The 23,059-nt window shown below is 36.1% G+C and overlaps 1 protein-coding gene across 1 annotated transcript in view; it reads left to right on the top strand.

The window, feature by feature from the left end:
• marchf4a (membrane-associated ring finger (C3HC4) 4a) overlaps positions 1 to 23,059 on the top strand; it is a 79,079-nt gene that overhangs the window by 39,976 nt on the left and 16,044 nt on the right. Inside the window, exons 2-3 of the mRNA XM_052545294.1 lie at positions 15,381 to 15,536; positions 18,610 to 18,802. Coding sequence (XP_052401254.1) covers positions 15,381 to 15,536; positions 18,610 to 18,802 — 349 coding nt within the window. The remainder of the gene's footprint in view (positions 1 to 15,380; positions 15,537 to 18,609; positions 18,803 to 23,059) is intronic.

Below are 23,059 nucleotides of genomic sequence, written 5' to 3'. Positions count from 1 at the left end.
CAAACTACTCCTAGAAATTTTATGACATCAATGTCTTTTTTGTGGTCAGTTTAATCTAAAGACCTGTGTGATGTTTAGTTGTGAAGATCTTGAGTTTTTGTTAAAAGGCATGTCCATGTCGCCATGACGAAGTTCGATGTCTCGCCATGGGAATAAAAGATGTTATAACTCAGGCATAAAATGTCCGATCTTGCCCAAACTTCACATGTGTGATAAGGGTCCTGGCTTGAACACATCTGAAGGCCAATATTCCATTATAACGATAGCGCCACCTGCTGGCAACAGGAAGATTGGCACACATATGGAATAAACTTTGATATATTGCACTTATATTTATGAGTTTAAATGCATATTTCTCAACGTTCACCTTTTTACTAAAGCCACATGATGGCGGTGAGCCCGGGTGCGAGGGCCCGTTCATCGCTGCTTGCAGCTTTAATTATTATTATTATTCTTCTTCTCTAAGATGAATCGCATTTTTGAGGGCCTAAACATGCTCGAAAAGTCATGAAACTTTGCACACACCTCAGAACTGGCGAAAATTTACGTCTGATATGGGTTTCAGAAGTGGGTGTGGCAAAATGGCTCAACAGCGCCACCTATACACGTTCAACAGTGTGCGCCTCGAGCTACGTTTCATGTACATGTATGAAAATCGGTATACACATGTAACTCTCCAATACCTACAAAAAAGTCTCTTGGAGCAAAATCCGAAACCCAACAGGAAGTCGGTTATTTCTAATATTATGAGCAAATTTTGTGTCATTTTTGTCATTTCCATGCGTTGTATTTTAACGAACTCCTCCTAGAGATTAATTCAGATCAACACCAAATTTGGTATGCCTAATCTAAAGGCCATTGCGATGTTAAATTGCGAAGCTTTTGAGTTTTCGTTGAAGGGCCTGTGTGTGGCGGCCTGGCGAATTTCGATGATTCGCCATGAAACAGGAAGTTGCTATAACTCAGACATACAATGACCAATCTGCCCCAAACTTCACATGTTTGATGAGACTCCTGTCCTGAACAGTTTGACATGACCATATTCAGTTATAGTCATAGCGCCACCTATTGGCAACAGGAAGTGACATATTTTACGCTGCGACAAACTACTCCTAGAAATTTTTGACATCAATGTCTTTTTTGTCGTCAGTCTAATCTAAAGGCCTGTACGATGTTAAATTGAGAAGATCTTGAGTCTTCGTTAAAGGGCGTGTCCATGGCGCCATGTCAAAGTTCGATGTCTCGCCATGGGAGTAGAAGTTGTTGTAACTCAGTCATAAAATATCAGATCTTGCCCAAACTTCAAATGTTTGATAAGAGTACTGACCTGAACACATCTGGAGGCTAATATTCCATTGGGTGTGGCAAAATGGCTCGATAGCGCCACCTATACATTTTCAATGGAGTGCGCCTCGAGCTACATGTCATATACATGTACGAAAATCGATAAACATATGTAACACACCAATAGCTACAAAAAAGTCTCTTGGTATGAAATCCAAATCCCAACAGGAAGTCGGTTATTTTTAATTTTCCCTGCTAAATTGGTGTTGTTTTTGTCATTTTCAGGGGTTGTATTTTAACGAACTCCTCCTAGAAATTTATTCAGATCAACACCAAACTTGGTCAGTGTAATCTAAAGCCCTTTGCCATGTTAAATTGCGAAGGAATTGAGGTTTCGTTAAAGGGCGTGTCCATGGCAGCCTGACAAATTTCGATGATTCGCCATGAAAAATGATGGTGCTATAACTCACACATACAATGTCCAATCCGCCCCAAACTTCACATTTTTGATAAGACTCTTCACCTGAACAGATCTACATGCCAATATTCAGTTATAGTCATAGCGCCACCTATTGGCAACTGGAAGTGACATATTTTACACTGTGACAAACTACTCCTAGAAATTTTATGACATCAATGACTTTTTTGTGGTCAGTCTAATCTAAAGACCTGTGTGATGTTTAGTTGTGAAGATCTTGAGTTTTTGTTAAAAGGCATGTCCATGTCGCCATGACGAAGTTCGATGTCTCGCCATGGGAATAAAAGATGTTATAACTCAGGCATAAAATGTCCGATCTTGCCCAAACTTCACATGTGTGATAAGGGTCCTGGCTTGAACACATCTGAAGGCCAAAATTCCATCAGGTGTGGCAAAATGGCTCGATAGCGCCACCTATACACTTTCAACAGAGTGCGCCTCAAGCTATGTTTCACGTACATGTACAAAAATTGGTATACACATGTAACACACCAATACCTACAAAAAAGTCTCTTGATACGAAATCCGATTCCCAACAGGAAGTCGTTTATTTAGAATTTTCTCTGCAAAATTGGCGTTGTTTTTGCCATTTTCAGGGGTTGTACTTTAACGAACTCCTCCTAGAGATTTATTCAGATCAACACCAAACCTGGTCAGTGTAATCTTAAGCCCTTTGTGATGTTAAATTGCGAAGATCTTTAGATTTCGTGAAAGGGCGTGTCCATGGTGGCCTGACAAATTTCGATGTTTCGCCATGAAAAAGGAAGTTGCTGTAACTCAGACATACAATGTCCAATCTGCCCCAAACTTCACATGTTAGATAAAACTTCTGCCCTTAACAGATCTACATGCCCACATTCAGCTATAGTCATAGCGCCACCTATTGGCAACAGGAAGTGACATGTTTTCACGCTGCAACAAACTACTCCTATAATTATTTTGAGATTAACATATATTTTGTGGTCAGTCTAATCTAAAGGCCTGTGCAATGTTAACTTTTGGAGATCTTGAGTTTTTGTTAAAGGGCGTTTCCATGGCGCCATGACAAAATTTGATGTCTTGCCACAGCAAGAGAAGTTGTTGTAACTCAAGCATAAAATGTTCAATCTTCCCCAAACTTCACATGTTTGATAAGAGTCCTGGCCTGAACACCTCTGAAGGCCAATATTCCATTATAATGATAGAGCCACCTGCTGGCAACGGTAAGATTGGCACATATATGGGATATACTTTGATATATTCCACTTATATTTAGGACATTAAATGAATATTTCTCAACGTTCACCTTTTTACTAAAGCCACACGATGGCGGTGAGCCCGGGTGCGAGGGCCCGTTCATCGCTGCTTGCAGCTTTAATTAGGGCTCAAGCCCGAAGGGGCGAAGAGCCCTATTGTTCTTCTAAGGATTATTCTTATTATTATTTTTTTTATTTTTTATTAAACCTTCCGGGGGTTTTTGGGTGCCTTAACATGCTCAAAAACTCTTGAAAATTGGCACACACATTGGAATCTGCGGCCATCAGGACGCTGCAGAGGCTGGGACCCGGGCGTGGCACAGGGGCTCTACAGCGCCCCCTGGAACACAGTCAGAAATCTTGAACCATAGCTCACACACACTTGCATATATTTATATGAAACTCAGTACACTTGTAGATCTCATTGAGCTGAACAACTTTCGCGCTTTATGTCATAGGCTCCGCCCAACAGGAAGTCAGCTATTCAGGGCTGTTTAAAAAAAGCATGCTCTGGTATTTGAAATACTCCTCTGAGGTTTTCAACCCGTTCGCCACGAAACTCGGTGAACATGATCTCAAGACATTGTGGATGAAAAATTGCGAGGGGATTTTTGATATCTCGAACGGTTTGCCCGTGGCGAGGCGTGGAACTTATGGCGAGAAATGAGAAACAGGAAATGTCTAATAACATCCACATACATTTCCTGAATTTGATCAAACTTCATGGGTTTGTTCGTTGTATGATACTGATTGTATATATGTGACTATTAAGAGTCAACGTTATAGCGCCACCAACTGGCAGCAGGAAGTGTGTCATTTTCCAAATGCTTTGAATTCAGCATCTTATTTTTACTCGATTTACTTAAAACTTCATCAGAATAATGACAAAACACGGCCGATGTAAATCTGTTGTGGGGATATTGATATCTGATATAGTGTTGCCATGGCAACGTGTCAAACTTGAATGTTCTGTTATGGTGAGTTTGAGGCAGACAACAAGCTCAGATTTACATGAAACTCAAAACACATATCAGTATTAGTGATAGCTAGACAATGGCAAAAGCTTTTAAAAGGGCGTGAATGAGGCACTCTATAGCGCCACCTTTTGTCAAAAGTGGGGGGGTTAGTTTTAGCTACAGACACCAAACTCGGTACAAAAATTGTTCTTATCAAGACGGACAACTTTCTAATTCACAGTCATCAGCTACGATCAACAGGAAGTCAGCTATTTTGATTTGAATGTGGATTTTTTTTTACATTTAGCTGTGAATTAATGCATACTGCTCAGAGGAGAGTAACACTATACACACAAAACTTTGTCTACATGATGCCAAAACATTTTAAACAACTTAAATTGCCAATGGATTTTGGATAGCTTGAACGGTTTTGCCGTGGTGATTTTTTTAAATGACAGTAAAAATGAAATTTTTAATTGTCCTGCATTTTTAAATTCCAAACACTTCAAAACCTTTTTTCATACAGAAAAAAAGTCATTCTGAGTAAATATGGATAGTTTCACGACTTTACAACACTGTATGGATAACAGAAAATTAAAAAACTGTCAGACATCTCATCTCACTCTGTCCCTCTGTTTGAGTATATGTGCTTCAGACTTCCATTGTCTGAGAGAAATAGCGCCCCTACAGGTTCAATTCCCGGACTTTTACTTTCACTTTTAAATCGGTTAAAAATACAAATAAATACTTAGATTTAATTCACACTGACAAGCTAAACCAACATATCTGATTATTACCGGTTCAGGGCTCATGGATAAATAATTTCTGGCCAGAGATACGTGAGAAATAGGAGAGATGAATCACCGCTGTGATCACGAGCGTCTGGAGTAAAGAGCTCAGAAAAAACGAATTTATTCCTGTTTTAAAGCTTTTAAAAATAAATTATTACAGCGATATCACACAGTCAACCAATTAGAACACACCAAGAGCTAAATTCAGATGTTTTTGAACTGTTTGTGTGAAAATGGAATATTTGTGGCTGCCTATCTGAAATCACCGCCTCCGATCAGCGCGTACAGTGTCGAGCTCAAAACAAACGAATTTATTCTTGTTTAAGAGCTTTTTTAAATAAAATATTACCACAAATGCACACAATAAACCCATTGTAACACTACAAGAGCTAAATGCAGGTGTTTGTGACTCGTTTAAGTGTGCAAGACTATTTGACACCGCGACTGGCAGAATAACATATCTCTCGAGCTGCAGGATTCTGCCTTTCGTCGTACGAACAAACACATAACGGACAAGATTATTTCAAAATAGCTTGGCGAATTTAAACGAAAACAGCCACGTGAACATACACTGTTGAGAAATAAATCTGAAGTGGATCTACTGGATTTGAATATTAAGTGACCGCATATACCAGCTGCTTCTGTCTTCAATTTTAATCTATAAAAAAAATGAAACTCATTCATCTTGTCTGCTTTTTTAATGTGTGTACGTATGTATTTTTTATTTTGCTCTAACAAGAATTAATCTATATTTAATTAAATCAATTACATTTTATTTTACATTTTATTTGTCCATTTCTGCATCTAAACGCCTAAAAACATAAAACATGATCTATTATACTATTGTTAGCAATTTCTTTATCGTCCAATTTTTCTGGTGTACACACTTTTATTTTCATAATAAACTTGTTTGTTAGATTATACACAGTTACAGTGGTCTATAATAAATATTAACAGGTTTTATTCAAGCTGTTTAGAATGATTGCAGTAGGCTAATTTTTTTAAACGTAAATCCAAAAAAAAATAATAAAAATAATAAAAAACATTGGAAAACAATAACTGTTGTACTTTTTTATACATTTTGTATAATTTCATAGTTTATGCATTATAGTTATAAAAACAAATAAATGTAGCCACTCACATAGAAATAGGCCTTATCCTTTTCTGACAGTTTTAGGGATTTTTAAAAATCCTAAAAAACCTCATTTGTGCTGCAAATAATAATTTCAAACTCAAAAAGTAAATAGTCAGTTCATGCTTTATAAAGCCTTGTCCCAGTCAGTAGTAAGCAGTTTATAAATACAGCTATAAATAGCTTGTTTTTGGTTTATAAGCACATTTATTAAAGAAGGAGAGTAAAGGATCAGTTATCTTCCTATGAAAAATAAAAAAATAAAAATAAACAAACAACAACACAGATTGATACAGAACTCAGAAATTCTATTGTGGATTTATGATAAAATCAGCCTGTAAATGATTTCATACTCCTCCAAGAAGACACAAGTAGTTCACACCAAACTTTTTTTAACATGAAGCCAATATACTGAGATGTTAAATTGTGAATGTGTTTAGGATAGCTTAAATGGTGTGGTCATAGCGATTTATTAAAGTAACATAAAAAAAATACAATAGTTATTTTACTATATCTTTAAAATTTTTCATTCCAAACTCTTCATAATTTTTTATATACGTAGAAGTCATCATTTGAAGGAAGCACAGTAAGTTTCATAGCTTTATCATTTTCAAGAGCCAGCATAAAATTAAAACTATCATAACTTATAAATGAAGCTTGCAATTCTTAGTACCAATAATGGCCACCAGATGGAGGTATAGGATTACTTTTAAATAATTATTGTAGAAACAAGTATGATTTAAATCATTTATAGAAATCTTTCAAAGAAAAATAATTTGTATTTTATGTATTTTACTGATAAAATGACCCTCACTTAATTAGAATAACAAGCTGAAATATTGTGAACTGTATATTAAGAATAATTCTTTATAGGCTTTATGGACAGACACGTTTTGAGTGACTCTTGAAGAATCAGCACCACATCCTCTTTTACCACTGTTTAAAGAATTTATCTTACAGAACAGGTGCGAATGAATTTTGGATAGCTTGAATGGTTTTGTCGTGGTGATTTATTGAAATAACAGTAAAAAAGTAACCAGTAAATGTCTTTTTATTTTTTTAAAGTGCAGCTTCTAAACACTTCAAAAAAATGTACACATAGAAGACAAGTCATTCTGAGGAAATATGCATAGTTTCATGACTATACAACACTATATGGATGATAGAAAATTAAAAAACTATCAAACATCTGATGTAACTCTGTCCCTCTGTCACTGTGGGTAATGTGTGTGTGTGTGTGTGTAAGTGAATTAGGTGTGAAACTATCAGGGAGCATTTAGTCTCCAGCGCCAACATTTTACAGAACTGCCACTTTCCTGGAGTCTCCAGAATTACTCTGTGTCAGGTTCTGAGAGATCTAAGATTCAAAAAAATTATTTAATTAGAATACCATGAAGTATTGTGAAATACTATATATTAAGACTTTATATATAGGCTTTATGAACAGATTAGAGTGACTCGTGAAGGACCAGCACCACCTCCTCTTGTCCGATGGTTTGAGGAATATATCTTCCAGAATCCGGGATTAAGATTTAGGAGCTCTTTTTTATTCCACCTCCTTTCCTGAAAGTCTGTCTTGCAGAATTGACTAAAAATTAATCTTCACATTAATTCCTAATTATTTTGCAATTCTTTTTGTCAGTTCTTCTTGACCTGTTTTTTTCTTCTTCTTTTCTGACCTCATGACCCAGTCAGCATTTTTTGTACAATGGCCAAAACTTATCAATTTCTGTATTGCATTTGTGTTTGATATTTCTCACAGGCTTTACAGAGTTAAAACTCTTTTTTTAGCGCATTTCATCTGTAAAAGAAAACATGCCCAATAATTCTGCACACATGAAAATAAGGAGTTTTTCTCTTCCAGCTTTCCTGGACTATTGTATAGCACTCATAAATGATTAAATAAAAAATAATGGTAGTTATTAAGATTGATATGGTTTGGAATTGGTAAAATGTGCTTGGAAAAAAATCACAATAAAACAATGTTTTAATGTTTAAGTTTGGAATATTAACTGACATGAATGAATGCTATATAAATATTGTTCATGTTAACATAATGTTTAGAAATGAAATATTATTGTAAAGTGTCACTAAAGTTATATATATTGTTCTGTGAATGTGATTTTAAAGTCTTGATGATTCGGATTAACCCTTTAACTGCCATATCCTTTAAAACCTCACTGCCAGAGGGATATTGTGAATGCATGTGCCCGCTGGGCACAGTTTACCTGATGCCACCGGGGTGGCGATGGCATTGGTGGCTTGAGCCCGCCATCGCTGCTTGCAGCTATATTTATTATTATTATTCTTCTTCTCCAAAATGAATCGCATTTTTGAGGGCCTAAACATACTCAAAAAGTCATGAAACTTTGCACACACCTCAGAACCGGCGAAAATTTACATCTGATATGGGTTTCAGAAGTGGGTGTGGCAAAATGGCTCGACAGCGCCACCTATACACTTTCAACGGTGTGCGCCACGAGCTACGTTTCACGTACATGTATGAAAATCGGTACACATATGTAACACACCAATAGCTACAAAAAAGTCTCCTGGTACGAAATCCGAATCCCAACAGGAAGTCGGTTATTTTTAATAATATGAGCAAATTTTGTGTCATTTTTGCCATTTCCATGAGTTGTATTTTAACGAACTCCTCCTAGAGACTTATTCAGATCAACACCAAATTTGGTATGCCTAATCTAAAGGCCTTTGCGATGTTAAATTGCGAAGATTTTGAGTTTTCGTCAAAGGGCGTGTCAGTGGCGGCCTGGCGAATTTCGATGATTCGCCATGAAAAATGAAGTTGCTATAACTCAGACATACAATATCCAATCTGCCCCAAACTTCACATGGTTGATAAAACTCTGGAACTGAACAGATTGACATGCCCATATTCAGTTATAGTCATAGCGCCACCTATTGGCAACAGGAAGTGTCATATTTTACGCTGTGATGAACTACTCCTAGAAATTTTTTGACATCAATGTCTTTTTTGTGGTTAGTCTAATCTAAAGGCCTGTGCGATGTTCAGTTGTGAAGATCTTGAGTTTTCGTTAAAAGGCGTGTCCACGGCACCATGGCGAAGTTCGATGTCTCGCCATGTGAATAAAAGATGTTATAACTCAGGCATTAAATGTCCGATCTTCCCCAAACTTCACATGTGTGATAAGAGTCCTGGCCTGAACACATCTGAAGGCCATTATTCCAACGGGTGTGGCAAAACGGCTCAATAGCGCCACCTATACACATTCAACGGACTGTGCCTCGAGCTATGTTCCACGTACATGTACAAAAATCGGTACACATATGTAACACTCCAATACCTACAAAAAAGTCTCTTGGTACGAAATCCGAATCCCAACAGGAAGTCGGTTATTTAGAATTTTCTCTGCAAAATTGGCGCTGTTTTTGCCATTTTCAGGGGTTGTACTTTAACGAACTCCTCCTAGAGATTTATTCAGATCAACACCAATCTTGGTCAGTGTAATCTTAAGCCCTTTGCGATGTTAAATTGCGAAGATCTTGAGGTTTCGTTAAAGGGCGTGTCCATGGCGGCCTGACAAATTTAGATGTCTCGCCATGAAAAAGGAAGTTGCTGTAACTCAGACATACAATGTCCCATATTACGTTATAGTCATAGCACCACCTGCTGGCAACAGGAAGTGTCATGTTTTACACTGCAAAGAACTACTCCAAGAAATTTTATGACATCAACATTTTATTTTGGTCAGTCTAATCTAAAGGTCTTTGCAATGTTAAATTGTGGAGATCTTTAGATTTTGTTAAAGGGCGCGTCCATGGCGTCATGACAAAATTTCATGTCTCGCCACAGCAAGAGAAGTTGTTGTAACTCAGGCTTGAAATGTTCGATATTCCCCAAACTTCACATGTTCGATAAGACTCCTAGCCTGAACACATCTGAAGGCCAATATTCCATTATAATGATAGCACCACCTATTGGCAACAGGAAAATTGGCACATATAAATGACATTGACATATTCCACTTATATTAACGATTTGAAATGCATATTTCTCACCTTCACCTTTTTACTAAAGCCACACGATTGCGGTGAGCCCGGGTGCGAGGGCCCGTTCATCGCTGCTTGCAGCTTTAATTATATATCTGGTTCCTGAAACAAGATCCACTGACCAAAATCACAATGGGTTGTGAGCAATTGACTCCAGGGACAATAAAATAATGAAATAGTGAGACAAGATAAAAATCCATTCAACTAATCAATATTTTATGTATTTATTTATTTTATAAATTCAAGTTTATTCAAAGCTCTGAAAGTACAGAAAACTTTTGCTATGTTCCCTTATGTTTCTGTTACCACCTAAATGGACAGTAAAATGCACTTTGAAACAGTGATAAAGGTCAATCTAGGAGAACACAAAGATACACATGTTTTGAACAGAGCCTCTTTACATTTACACCAGCCTTGAATAGTCTGGCCCAAGTCTAGACTGGAAAACAGTCTGGTTTTTATAAAGAGGTCTGCAGAAATACTGATATGACCTTAGACACCAGGCTCTTCAACGGGTTTCCTGCAGGGGCCAGAAAACTTGCATAAGAACCAAAATATCTGGATGTCTTATTCCATTTTAACTATTTCTTTATAACTTTTTAAAGGAATAATTCGCCCAAAAAAAATTAAATTGGAAAAATGTAGTCACCCTTAGGCCATCCGAGATGTAGTTTAGTTTGTTTCTTCATGGAAATGTATCATTACATCACTTGCTCATAAATGGATCTGTTGCTGTGAATGGGTGCCGCTAGATGATAAAACAAACAGATGATAAAAGCATCACAGTAATTCACAAGTAATCCACACGTCTCCACTCATCAATTAACATATTGTAAAGTGAAAAGCTCTGTTTATAAGAAAAAAAAATCAATCATTAAGATGATTTTAACTTCAAACCATTGCGGGTGACTAAAATACCAGTCCATAATCCATAATAACACTTCCTCCACAAAATGATGGATTTGTTCCCAACAAACACACATCTTATCACTTAACAAGAAACTAATTGAACAAATGAAAACAAATAAGATGTTTTACTTGTTGTAATCAGGGTCCATAAAAGCAAACTCTTCTGTTCATTCTTCTTTAATGGTTAAGTTCTCATCATCTGTTTCTCTTTTTTGAATGACACTTTGTCCTTGTCCTCAGGAGCTGGCAAACTGCTGTCTCATCTCATTTTTGTCTGATTATTTGTCTACAGCTAAATTATTTGCATATACAGATTTGATTAAGATGCAATCAAATATGTAGGCCTAAATGTATTTGAGAAAACTAGTGTATCTGAACTGTTGCCAGACAAGTTTTGAACACGCTCACTCCAGTCTGGATCTGGACCACAGATTGCTAATTGATGACCTCAGCATGCCGTTGAACTCACCGCTGAGTTCTCTGATGTATCGAGCAGCACAGCAATTTCATCTAAATCAACTGGAGAGTCATAAAAATAATAGACTTTCTGCTAGGTGTTTCTGCACCTTTCAAGCGAAACTGTAGAGCTATAAGCGAGTTTTGTTTTCTTGAAAATAATAGCTCTCATTTCAAAGGCTGCGCCCTCCAGAGGTCGCATGTGTTGGTTGCATATGTCATCGAGGATGTCTTATTTCAGAAAACTAACCATTATAAAACTGAATGCTATTCCTTGTGAGGAGTAAATTTTTATAATTTCTTTCTTACTTTGGAATATAATTGTTACTTTTCTCAAATGAAGCAAATTTGATGTATGCAGCCAACAAATGTGACCTCCGGAGAGCGCAGTTTTTAAAATGAGAATGGGAAGCGAAAAAAACACTCACAGAAGTGGGGTCATGTATCCCTACCTAGATCTTAAATGTAATGATGTATCCAAAATTTAATCTCAGAAAACACAACAGCATTTGCTGATGCATTTAAGGACAGATTTACTAACAGGCCAGCACAAACTGTCTTGTGGCATTAAAATAGTAGGGTTAGGAATTACCAAAAGAAATGCAGTGAAGAATTAGTGCTGAAAAGGCATGGACACAGTTATTTTTGCACCTGACCTTACTGAATATGCATTTGCAGAAGTTCCCTTTCAGATGCAAAATTTATGAGAGGAGAGTATTAAAATGAATCATGCAATGCAATTAACTAAAGTTTGTGCTCCTCAAATTACTGGTATTTGCACTATTATTTAACGCTCAAAAAAATCATGTCTTAAATTATTTTGCACTTGAAATGTTGCTAGGAGGAGGTACCACAGGGAACAGAAAGTGCGCGATAGAAGCAAGATAATTTTTTCCACATGTATAGTATTCATTTATTTGGAATGTCAGAGGAACACACATTACAAATCCTTACACTAATTTGCACAGCGCTTTGTAGATTGTGGTCATTATGGAAATGAGATGTTGCATCTGTGTTCTTTAATTTGTGCATTGTCAGTAAATTACCCACAAAAATGTTCAAACCCAATGGTGCGATTTTGGAATTGCGCTATCGTACTACTTTGCCCTGTTTAGTAAAATGGCCCTTTGTCACTTACAATGAATTCAAGTTACATTTTATCAGGTTATTAGTATAGAGAAGTTGAACCTTAGTAATTACTAGTACCATGCTCACTTAAAAAAGCTATGCATTAAAATCCAAAATTATGTACATGGAACTTTTACACTATATTTTACATGTTCAAAAGCCATAAAACACAAAATTTATAAGATTTATTTTCCCACTTGATTTGTGTCAATAAGAGTAAAACTGTAAACTGCAGCAGTTTGTACCTGGAGCTGCTTGAATGTGAGCCAAATCGGGACTGTGTTTTCAGCAGTTTGTCCTGTGCATAACCCTGTGCATGTAGAACTAAATGAGTGTGTCAGTTCAGTGAGGGACATCAAGCCGACTGCTGGGAACTATACTCATTAGTGCTGCTCATCAGAGCTACAGGGCAAAGCAGTGATCTGCGTTTTCTTACAATGCTTAACTTGAAGGCAGTTTGAGTTGCCATCCCGATCTCTCCCTAAATATCTCCTTCTGAGAACGCAGTATGTAAATAATGCATACTTTATGCTGATGGAAATTCAGTACCCCTTATAAAGGTGCTAAACTGAAGCGAACTAAAAAAGACGGTGGAGCGAATCTGATCAGCGCAGGAAGGTAATTTCTATCAGTGCCATAGGGATCAGTTTGACTCAACTCCAATCAGTGAGCAAGTCCCAACACACTGTTGCCAGGAACCAAACAGATGCTTTTATCTGATCATCCCTCATTATGGTGTGTATGTATATGTGTTTGTAAGGCCAAATGATAGATGCCGTCATTGTGTCTGGTTGCTATTTATAAAGCAATGAATTTGATATGTCGAATGTTCACTTTTGTGTAAATATAACCGGATAGATAGATACTTCGCACTGGTTTAATGAGCTCAAAGTAAACACGCTGGATTAGGCAACTATTTGTCACCCACGCAAATCTCACTCTAGAGGAACGTTTGAAACGTGTGCTGTTTTGAAACATTGTAAATACTGCTGTGAGGCTTCTGTGAAGATGTTTTGACATGCAGCACTTGAAATGTTTAAGCCTGTAGTAAGATGTGTGATTTTGAGGCAGTGGGTTTGTTGTCTCGGTTTATGCATGATTCACATGAACTGCAAAACAGTAATCAATCAAATTATGTCCCTATGCTGCTGGAAAGGAGAATCTGGAGTTTTTATTATCTATTGAAGTCAAACTGGACACAGTTTTTTAACAAGATGTGCAAGACAGTTAAACTATATTTCCCAAATTAATGTTCCATGGGTAAAGCTTTTGTGAAGGTCACTGGGGCTTGTCCCAAGTAACTCTTAAGTGGTCCTCATTAATAATTTGCACAACTAATGGATGGGTCAATGATGTGACACTCATTGTTTTGGACTGGATCTATTAATTTGTTAAAAAATACTTTAATAATCCAATTCATACATAAAATGGCTTCAGCATTCCTCTTCTATGATGAGCATGTTTTTGAAGTCTTAATTAATATTTGTTTTGATATTTTTTGGGAGGCATAATGTTAGGATGATACAACACTGTCCTGCCATAATAATAAAGATGTGGGAACTGCTACACTGCTTATTTGAAAAACTTGCCTGGAAATATCAGACAATTTGACCTTTTTTGTTAGGTTAGCTTAGGTTGTGAAATGTCAAAAATGATATTGTCTCTCCAAAATGTAATATTTAGGAATTTATAATTAATTATATTCTTAAAATAAAAATAATTGTAAAAGAATAAATAAATAAATAAATAAATATTTTAAATACATTTTTAAATACTGATTAAAGAAATTCTTGAAAGTCTAGAATTGTATAAAGCACAACTCACACAGACTAAATAAATAAATAAATATTTTAAATACATTTTTAAATACTGATTCAAAAAATTCTAGAAAGTCTAGATGTATAAAGCACAACTCACACAGAAGTCGCTTTCAAGCCAAGTAGCTTTCTGTTGACCAACTCAGCAAATTGACAAACTTATACACATTCAAAATCTGTAAGGGGAACTTTTTTTTTCTGAACTCCCAATGGTGCGAATTTCTTTTAAAAAATACTTTATTTTGTAAATATGACCACACCTGAAAGTCGTAATAAAAATTACGTAGCAATAGCAATAGAACTTTGATTCCATATTGTGATTTACGAAAGAGAATAATGGAGTTTTGAAAAAGGATTCGGTTCTGTAGATCAGTTGGTTGGATTTTGAGATGAACGCAAGTTTGCAGGGGCAGGGTTTAAGGAAATTAAATGATTGGAGTCCTGCATATGTTCAGCATTAAAAATGACAAGGTCAGAAAATGGAGCAATTCCAAGAGGGTCCTCGCACCGTGGTGCTCGGGCCCTAAAAAAAACATATGCATAAGATCAATAACAATCATGTAGAAAATGTTAATTTCATCTCGACTTAAAGATATGGAATTTTTTTTTTTTTTTTACTGAAAATTGCGATTTCTTTATTATAATTCAATCTTTTTTCTCACAGAAATACTACTGTATGAGATATAAACAAGCAATTTTAAGAAAAGGAACTGTGAGATGAAAAGTTGCAATTCCCTTTTTTATTTTGTGGTGGGAACAAGCTTCCATATCTTTAAGTGAGGATGAAATGAAAACTTTCTCAATTGCAATATTTAAATTCAGAATTTAGAGAAAAAATGTAAATACTGTAAGAAAAAGTCTGAATTCTGAGTTTATATCTTGGAAATCTGACTTTTTTCTCAAAATTACAAGTTTATATCTCGTCATTTTGACCTTTTTTACAAAATTGCAAGAAAAAAGGTCAAGATTTGGACATTAAAAGTCGGAATTAACATTTTGCCTTAATCCCATGGTGGAAACAAGTATTAATTTATTCAGATTGTAAGTAATTGTTGTATTTTATCTAATTTATCGTTGAGCCGGGTGTTTATGTACTATGGTTTCGGCATTATTTCAGGGGAGATTAGCTTCTGCTAATAGAAGCATGTGTTGTGTCTTGCAGGGAGAGCTGCTGAGCCCGTGTCGCTGTAGTGGTTCTGTTCGCTGCACTCATGAGCCCTGTCTTATTAAGTGGATTAGTGAGAGAGGATCCTGGAGCTGTGAACTCTGCTACTACAAATACCAGGTCATCGCCATCAGCACCAAGAACCCGCTACAGGTAACTCACTCCTTTCCTGGGCTGTGTTAGAAGGGTAGGGTGGCCATATGTGCCATTCATACAGATATTTTAATATTGCCTTAAACATCCAGAGCAGTTTGACAAATAATATGCAGGTATTGTACATAATCGACCAATCGTGGGGCTGCGTGTGAGAAGGTGCGATCTAGAGGGAATGATCAAAGCGATGCAAATATGCGCATGGGTTTGTTCGTTCGATTGACTTGAAACGTCGCTGCACACAAATCCCCAAAAAAACAAAACAAAGTGCGCCACAATGCTTCAAGTCAAACGAACAAACACATGAAAGTGATTCGAAAGCGAAAGCAGTCATCTGCTCTGCTCTTTATAGCTCTCATGAATGTTACACAACGATCAACCAGCACAGTGCAAATAGCCAAAACCTGGATATAGGCATTATTAAAATCCTGGCTGGGACGTGTCCCGTATGAACAGCGTATATGGCTACCCAAGAGAACATTATTTTGTGTATTTGGTGTATTTTGATGTTATGCGGTTTAAGGTTAAAAAAACACTATTTATTTTCCATATAATGTACATTATTGTCTCTCCTCTATGCCCCGACTTTCCAAAAGAGCAACAATATTTTAACAAAGCTCATAGGTCTGAAAAAGCGAGGTGTGCGCTGATTGGCTAGCTATCCAGTGCATTGTAATTTTGGGTTTTCATGAGCTGTATGCCAAAATCATCAGTATTAAAACAATAAAAGACTTGAAATATTTCAGTTGGTGTTCAATTAATCTAAAATATATGAAAGTTTAATTTTTATCATTACATTATGGAAAATAATGAACTGTTAACACAATATGCTAATTTTTTTAGAAGGACCTGTAAGTACAAAATATCTAGTCTAAATAAGCCGAAAACTGTGCATCATCTAACCAGAGCTCCTGGATTAAATTGTTGAAAGCACCATACAGTTTCGTTCCCCATATAATGTTGTGCTCCCACAAACGTCGTTGTGAACTGACATTAACCTCCCCGTCAAAAGCCAACGTTAACTTCAAAAGCCGACATTTCTGCAGCACACAACTAGGCTACCATTGCAGCTGTTGTTATAGCAACAAAAGACGCCCTCGACTATTTGTAACCAAACCAACACTGCCAGTTTTTATTGTACTAGAAAAGCACTCGTCAACTTTTTCTTTTCAAAAAACACACCTACCTGTCACTGAGGTCTAGACAAATGGTACAAAATCAAAAAAGAGTGTGGTAGTACAAATTGGCCACCTCGTAAAATACATACGAATTGGTGGTGAGTTAGCATTGGTTTCATGTCTGTCCACCATTGGTATTCTTTAAAGTACACTGCATGGCCAAAAGTGTATGGACACCTGAACATGACACCCACATGTTTGTTTAGCAAAACCATGCAATTCATTTCAAAAGCAGTGGCCATTAATAAGCCATCATTACTCTATTCCACTCTTCTGGCAAGGCTAGGCAGTGAAACACGGCTGCAGGGAACACTGCTCTCGCTCAGACACCAGAGCATTAGTGAGGTCAGACACTGATTTTATACGATTGGGCCTGGCTCACAGTCATCCCAAAGGTGTTCAGTGAATTTCAGGTTGGCGTTTTGTGAAGTCCAGCCAAGTTCTTCTATACTACAGTCAGTAAATCATTTCCTCATGGATCCTGCTTTGTGCAGAGAGCACTGTTATGTTGGGAAGGAAATGGTATCTACCATTTTTTGGATATTACATGACTGTATGCTTGACTGAACTAGAAAACTATGTTCACAAACTTTGGCCATGTAGTGCATCTTGTATGAGATATGAATATGGTAGTCATACAGCACCATGATCTAGCCATCGGATCACTGTGCCATTATACTACCACAATACTGAGAGCAGTAGCTGTGTGTTCATCTTATTCCTTTCATACTGTGTTAGATGAAGAAATATATATGCTTCTCTGGGTTTTAAAGCTTCTGCTCTCACCGATTTTACTTTCTGTCATTTTTATTTTCTTTTGATCTAACCTTCAGATGATAAATAGGCAATTTTTTCTTTGTTTTTAGTTACTTTAAAGGTGAACCACACAACGTTGGTCTGTATATTGCCATTTGTGGTTGAATTGTTTAGTCGTGCTTTTTTCTGTTTGATTTGCCTATGATAAGATCTGTCATTCTATACCAAGATCCAGTGACAGCTAGAATAATGTCTACATGAAAAACAATGTATTGTGAGCAAGCAGCTAGACCATTTTTTTATTATGGGCATGATGTAAACCTGAAATGTAAAAACTGCCCTAATTGCTCAAAATATAAATCATTTGAGTAAGTTTACCGTAGTGAATTGGGGTAAGGCTTACTTGATCAATAATGTAATTTTATTCATGTTTTATTTAAAAGATATTCCATAGTGCTAATAATCAGTCAATTAATTAATCGATCAATCAATGCTGTTTAGTAGTTTGTGGATTATACGATTTTTTTAAATGTTTTTGAAATAAGTCTTTTCTGCTCACCAAGACTGCATTTGTTTGATCCAGAGTATAGAAAAACAGTAATGTTGTGAAACATTATTACAATTTAAAATTGTAAAACTGTTTTCTGTTTTAATATATTGTAAAATATTATTTATTTCAGTGATGCAAAGCTGAATCGTCACCATTATTACTCCAGTTTTCAGTGTCACATGATCCTCCAGAAATCAATCTACTGTAATATGCTGATTTGCTGCTCAAGAAACATTCCTTATTTTTATCAATGATCAAAACAGTTGTTTTTCCAGGATACTTTGATAAATATAAGGTTCAAAATAACAGCATTTATTGGAAATTGGATTTTGGAACACTGTCTTTACTGTCACTTTTGATCAACTTGCATGCATACTTGCTGAAGTATTAATAAAAAAATATATATAATAATTGAGCCCATGAGTGCAACTTTTTATATTATCATTCTCTATAATTCTGGCTGATAATCACTTATATTACTTGTTTAATGTATGAATATTATGCCATGTCTTCATGATTTTTTTCATGTGTGCTGAAATGTGGTACTGGAACTGTACTATCTATTAGTCTACATTTTTTGTGTCTCCAGTGGCAGGCCATTTCTTTGACGGTGATAGAGAAAGTTCAGATAGCTGCAGCTGTTTTGGGTTCCCTGTTCCTGATTGCCAGTATCTCCTGGCTGGTCTGGTCCTCTCTCAGCCCATCGGCCAAGTGGCAACGGCAGGACCTGCTCTTCCAGATCTGTTACGCCATGTATGGCTTCATGGACCTGGTGTGCATCGGTAGGTCATTGGATTCTCAATAACTGCAGCCTCCCTGGCAACCAACACATGTTGGAACCAGCTGAAAGTGAACAAGAGATGTTGAATTACAAGCACGTTCCTTTTAAAACACGGGAAAATGTAGCACAACAGAGAGGATTGTATTTTTCAAGCCACAGGGAGGCATGAGTAATTGCTGCATTTCACTTAATATCAAGCTTTTTCTTTGTACATTATCTACTGAATAAAATACCTAGCAAGTGACTGAAAACTTTAAATTGATTCCTGCATAGGTATGATTCAAAGCCACTTCCGATTCAAATTGGCCACAATACACTGGCTGTCACAGCTTCCACAAAAATATTAAGCAGCAACTGATTTGTTCATTGTAGTTCTCTAAATGGCGGAATTCTTTCTTTAGGATTTATTAGCCTGGAATTATGTTTTTATTCAACTAAAACAAAACAAAACTTATAAGTGAGGGCTTAACAGATGCATAAACCATATAGTCTTAAAAGCTTTATGTAGAAAAATCAATTTCTCTATTGAGAAAAGTAATGTATTTTTTACTTCCAGTATCCCACTGTTGCTCTCTCTAAATGGTACTTTCATTACTTGCTCTCTCTCGTTTGGAACAAACCTTGAAGTGAATTACTTCACAAAGGGCTCTTGATAAGGCTATTACAGTTTACAGACAATCATGCCTCCAGTTTACATGATTTCACCATGGATTTTAAAATGCTCAATTATTCTCATGCACCCATACTGTAGATTATCAGAAAGAGTATGAGAGTTGCACAGAGCCTAAATCTGATGCAAAGATGTATTTTCCACAACCATCTTAACAGCTGAAAGTGATTCTGCAATTAATATTTCCATTTAAAGTTAAGGTTAATACAAACTATAGTAATAGCCCATCATTTCAAGTGCTTTGCCCTTATATTAGGATGCACTTTTGATTGAAATTCACCTTGTTTGCAGTTCAAACTTTTCTGAGAAAGATATAATGATTTAGGACTTTCTATGTATGTAATATGTTGTCACTGGCGCAAAGTATTAGAGGCAAGGATATGCAGAGTTTGATCTCTGGAGGAAAGGCGAGACAATGAGAGAGAGTCTAATGAGGCCAGCTTAAGGAGTAATCACTATAAGAGAAAACACACTGCTCCCTCACGATCTGGATACAATTGAGGCATTAAATAACACACGCACACACATTGTAACTGTCTTTTCGTCTCTCAGAGGAAATGTGCTCCTAATTAAATGATAAAATTGTGTTTCAATTAAGCATCAGCTGAACAGCTTAGAGTTGGATTGCTGTAACAAAAGGACTTTCAGGGAAGATGGGGGGTTGTGCATGCCGCAGCAAAAACTAGAGCATCACTTATCAAAAAATAGTTCACTAATGCTTTTCCTGAAGTATTAGAGAACAACAAAGATAGAAACTGTTTGGGAGAAAAAACGAAATCTGAAGTTAATGGTGGGTTAGTTCACTTGAAAATGAAAAATCTGTCATCATTTTCTCACCGTCATATCATTCCAAACCAATTCGACTTTTCTTTTTCTTTATTTTTAGAACACAAATGAAGATATTTTGAATATACTATATTTAAATACTTTTGTCAATGCATTGAAAGTACATACAAATACTGTAAAAGTAATTCATAAGAATCAAACTGTTCTTCTGAAGAGACATGATCACTTTATGATGAACAGATTTAATTTCATCAGATCGGGGTCATCGGATGCCCATTTTCTACAAGCTGATATGATTCTTTGGGAACTTAATTAAAAGTCTGTAATATAGTTTGGTTAAAATTTTTCAATGGTAGTGTAAAACAACACCTTTTTCATCCTGTCAAAAATGGAGCAAGCCGTTTTGCAGCATTTGCCTTTAAATGCTAATGAGGTTTAACATTAAAATGCTTAACATTTAACATAATGAGGCTGGCCACACACTAGACGATATTAAAAGGGTCAGTTTACCTGACAATTAAAATTAGGCTGCATTTTATATTTTTTTTCGTCTTTCTGACGTATCTAGTCCGAATTAAAATTGTCTTTGATCTTTGAAGCTCTATCATTGCAGTCAGTGGGTGTTGCATTCCTTCAGTTCAAAAGATGTGCAAAAGCTTTGCAAAGTAGCCTATGCGTTAATATGTGTTAAGGGCTAGATTTTTACTAGAGCAAACAGCTGTGGTGAGATAATGGAGATAAAATGTAGATGACAGTAGGAGTAAATCAGAGGACCAAGAGACTAAATCTACTTATGCAACTTGCATTTCTCGAGTCGCTGTCTTGTCTCCTACTCTAAACTCCTCTGAGAATAATAAACTGTGTGTTCATCCGGCTTTTTAAAAATGGCAGTGCTGGTGTTTTCCCACATGCGTTCGGCCAATCAATGTACAGTACACTTAAGTCACTGGTAGTTCCTATTGCGTTGGTTTAGACCTTAATTTGAGTTAGGAGCTAATTTAGTTCCTGTAAAAGGAGTTCCTAGAACTAAAATAGTTCAAAGCACTGCGAATGCACGAGCATCCAGGTACTTCTAAGAACTACGAAAAGGTTCCTCCAGTACGAAACGGGCTCATGAGAGATGCCAATAACTAGGGAACTATTCACACAGCAGCAGAATATAGCAGTCAGTCACATTTTAGAGTGCCAAGTATGTTCAGTTAAACATGAGAGTAACAAATTTGTTTCATAGACAAATGGACTTTAAATTTTATTTGCTCACACCTGAATTTAATATTTTGTTTAAGATGTGCTGGGTAAATGGAGAATACACAGTATACACTGCTCACACACTTAATGTGTGTATTTCACATATTCCAGTGTGGTATGAGTTATTCCAGTCTTCCATTGGAGCTTTTATCAGTTTTGTGGCCTGGGTCCCTGCTGAATGCTTTGCTTGACACTTAAGAAGCCACTGTCAGATAATGGATGAATTTGTTTCTCTGTTGAGCTTTTTATCAAATAACATCATGTTAACTGTAATGAGACTTTCCAGATTATGGAAGACAGTCTTTTTTATATTTATTTCACTGTTAGAGGTATTATTTTATTTCACTGTTAAAGGTATACAGCTATTGCTAGAACAGAAAAGGCCCCCAGCAATAGCTATTCCTTCGTATACATTCAGAACGTCCACACATTCAAACTGTTTATGTAAGATTTGCAATTTGCGGGTGGGACGGGTGGGACATGTTCGCATTGAATTGTCTCTACCACTTTTTGAAAGTAATGGAAAATATATTGCGGAAGGTATGTATTACAGTTTTTGACAGACGCTAGGACACATTTCTCAATACTTAGGTCACTTTTGCAAATCAACAGTGAGCACAACAGAAGTCTATTTGGGCTAAACTGAGGATCAATTATCATTGCTTTGGCACAAAATGCATTCAGTGACTACATCTCTCAAATTTTAGGAATTATTTTCTCACTCAGACACAACAACTGCCAAAACTCTTTGTATGGGCAAATTTGCACATGCTTACATACTGTTAACAAAACTGTTAAACTTCAGTTCAAAACAATAACATAATACAAAACTGAAAAAGACAGCAATTTGCTACATTTCTACAATAATATTTGAATGAAATATATTTAAAATCTTAAAATGAAATGCTATACAAACTATTGGACAATTAGTAGATTAGCTATTGTATCTGTATCAGTGGATGGTGTGGATACAAATTTGTATATTTTGGAATAACTCAGTGCAAAAAAATAAAAAATAAATGACAAAATATTGACGAATTCTACATCATGTCTTATTCATTACAGTAACATATATTGCAGTGAATTCTAAACAGAGATGTGTCCTTGTTTTACACAAGAAAATCATTGAACAAATCATTCTTCATATTCTAATTAGGATGATAAAACAAAAAACTCTTTACGCATGCATAACTTGTGCAGTGCAATAACTACGTAATTTGCAACTGTTGCACATTTTGTAATGTCAATATAGCATTTATTTAAAAAATGGAGCGCTTCCTTGTGCAAAATAAGCCTGCCCTCTGCAAAAGATTTTTCTAGTCAACTAGTCGCACGTTATAATAAATTGATTAATATAATAATATATTAATCATATTTTAATGTATAAGCAAGCGTATTAAGCCTATTCCGCGTTCAAAATCGCACATACTGTATTTTTCTGACTATAAGTCGCACCTGAGTATAAGTCGCATCAGTCCAAAAATATGTCATGACGAGGAAAAAAACATATATAAGTCACACTGGACTATAAGTCGCATTTATTTAGAACCAAGA

Source organism: Carassius gibelio, chromosome B1, assembly GCF_023724105.1.
Source record: "Carassius gibelio isolate Cgi1373 ecotype wild population from Czech Republic chromosome B1, carGib1.2-hapl.c, whole genome shotgun sequence".
Classification (NCBI taxonomy): domain Eukaryota; kingdom Metazoa; phylum Chordata; class Actinopteri; order Cypriniformes; family Cyprinidae; genus Carassius; species Carassius gibelio.
This window is presented reverse-complemented; position numbering and strand designations above follow the sequence as displayed.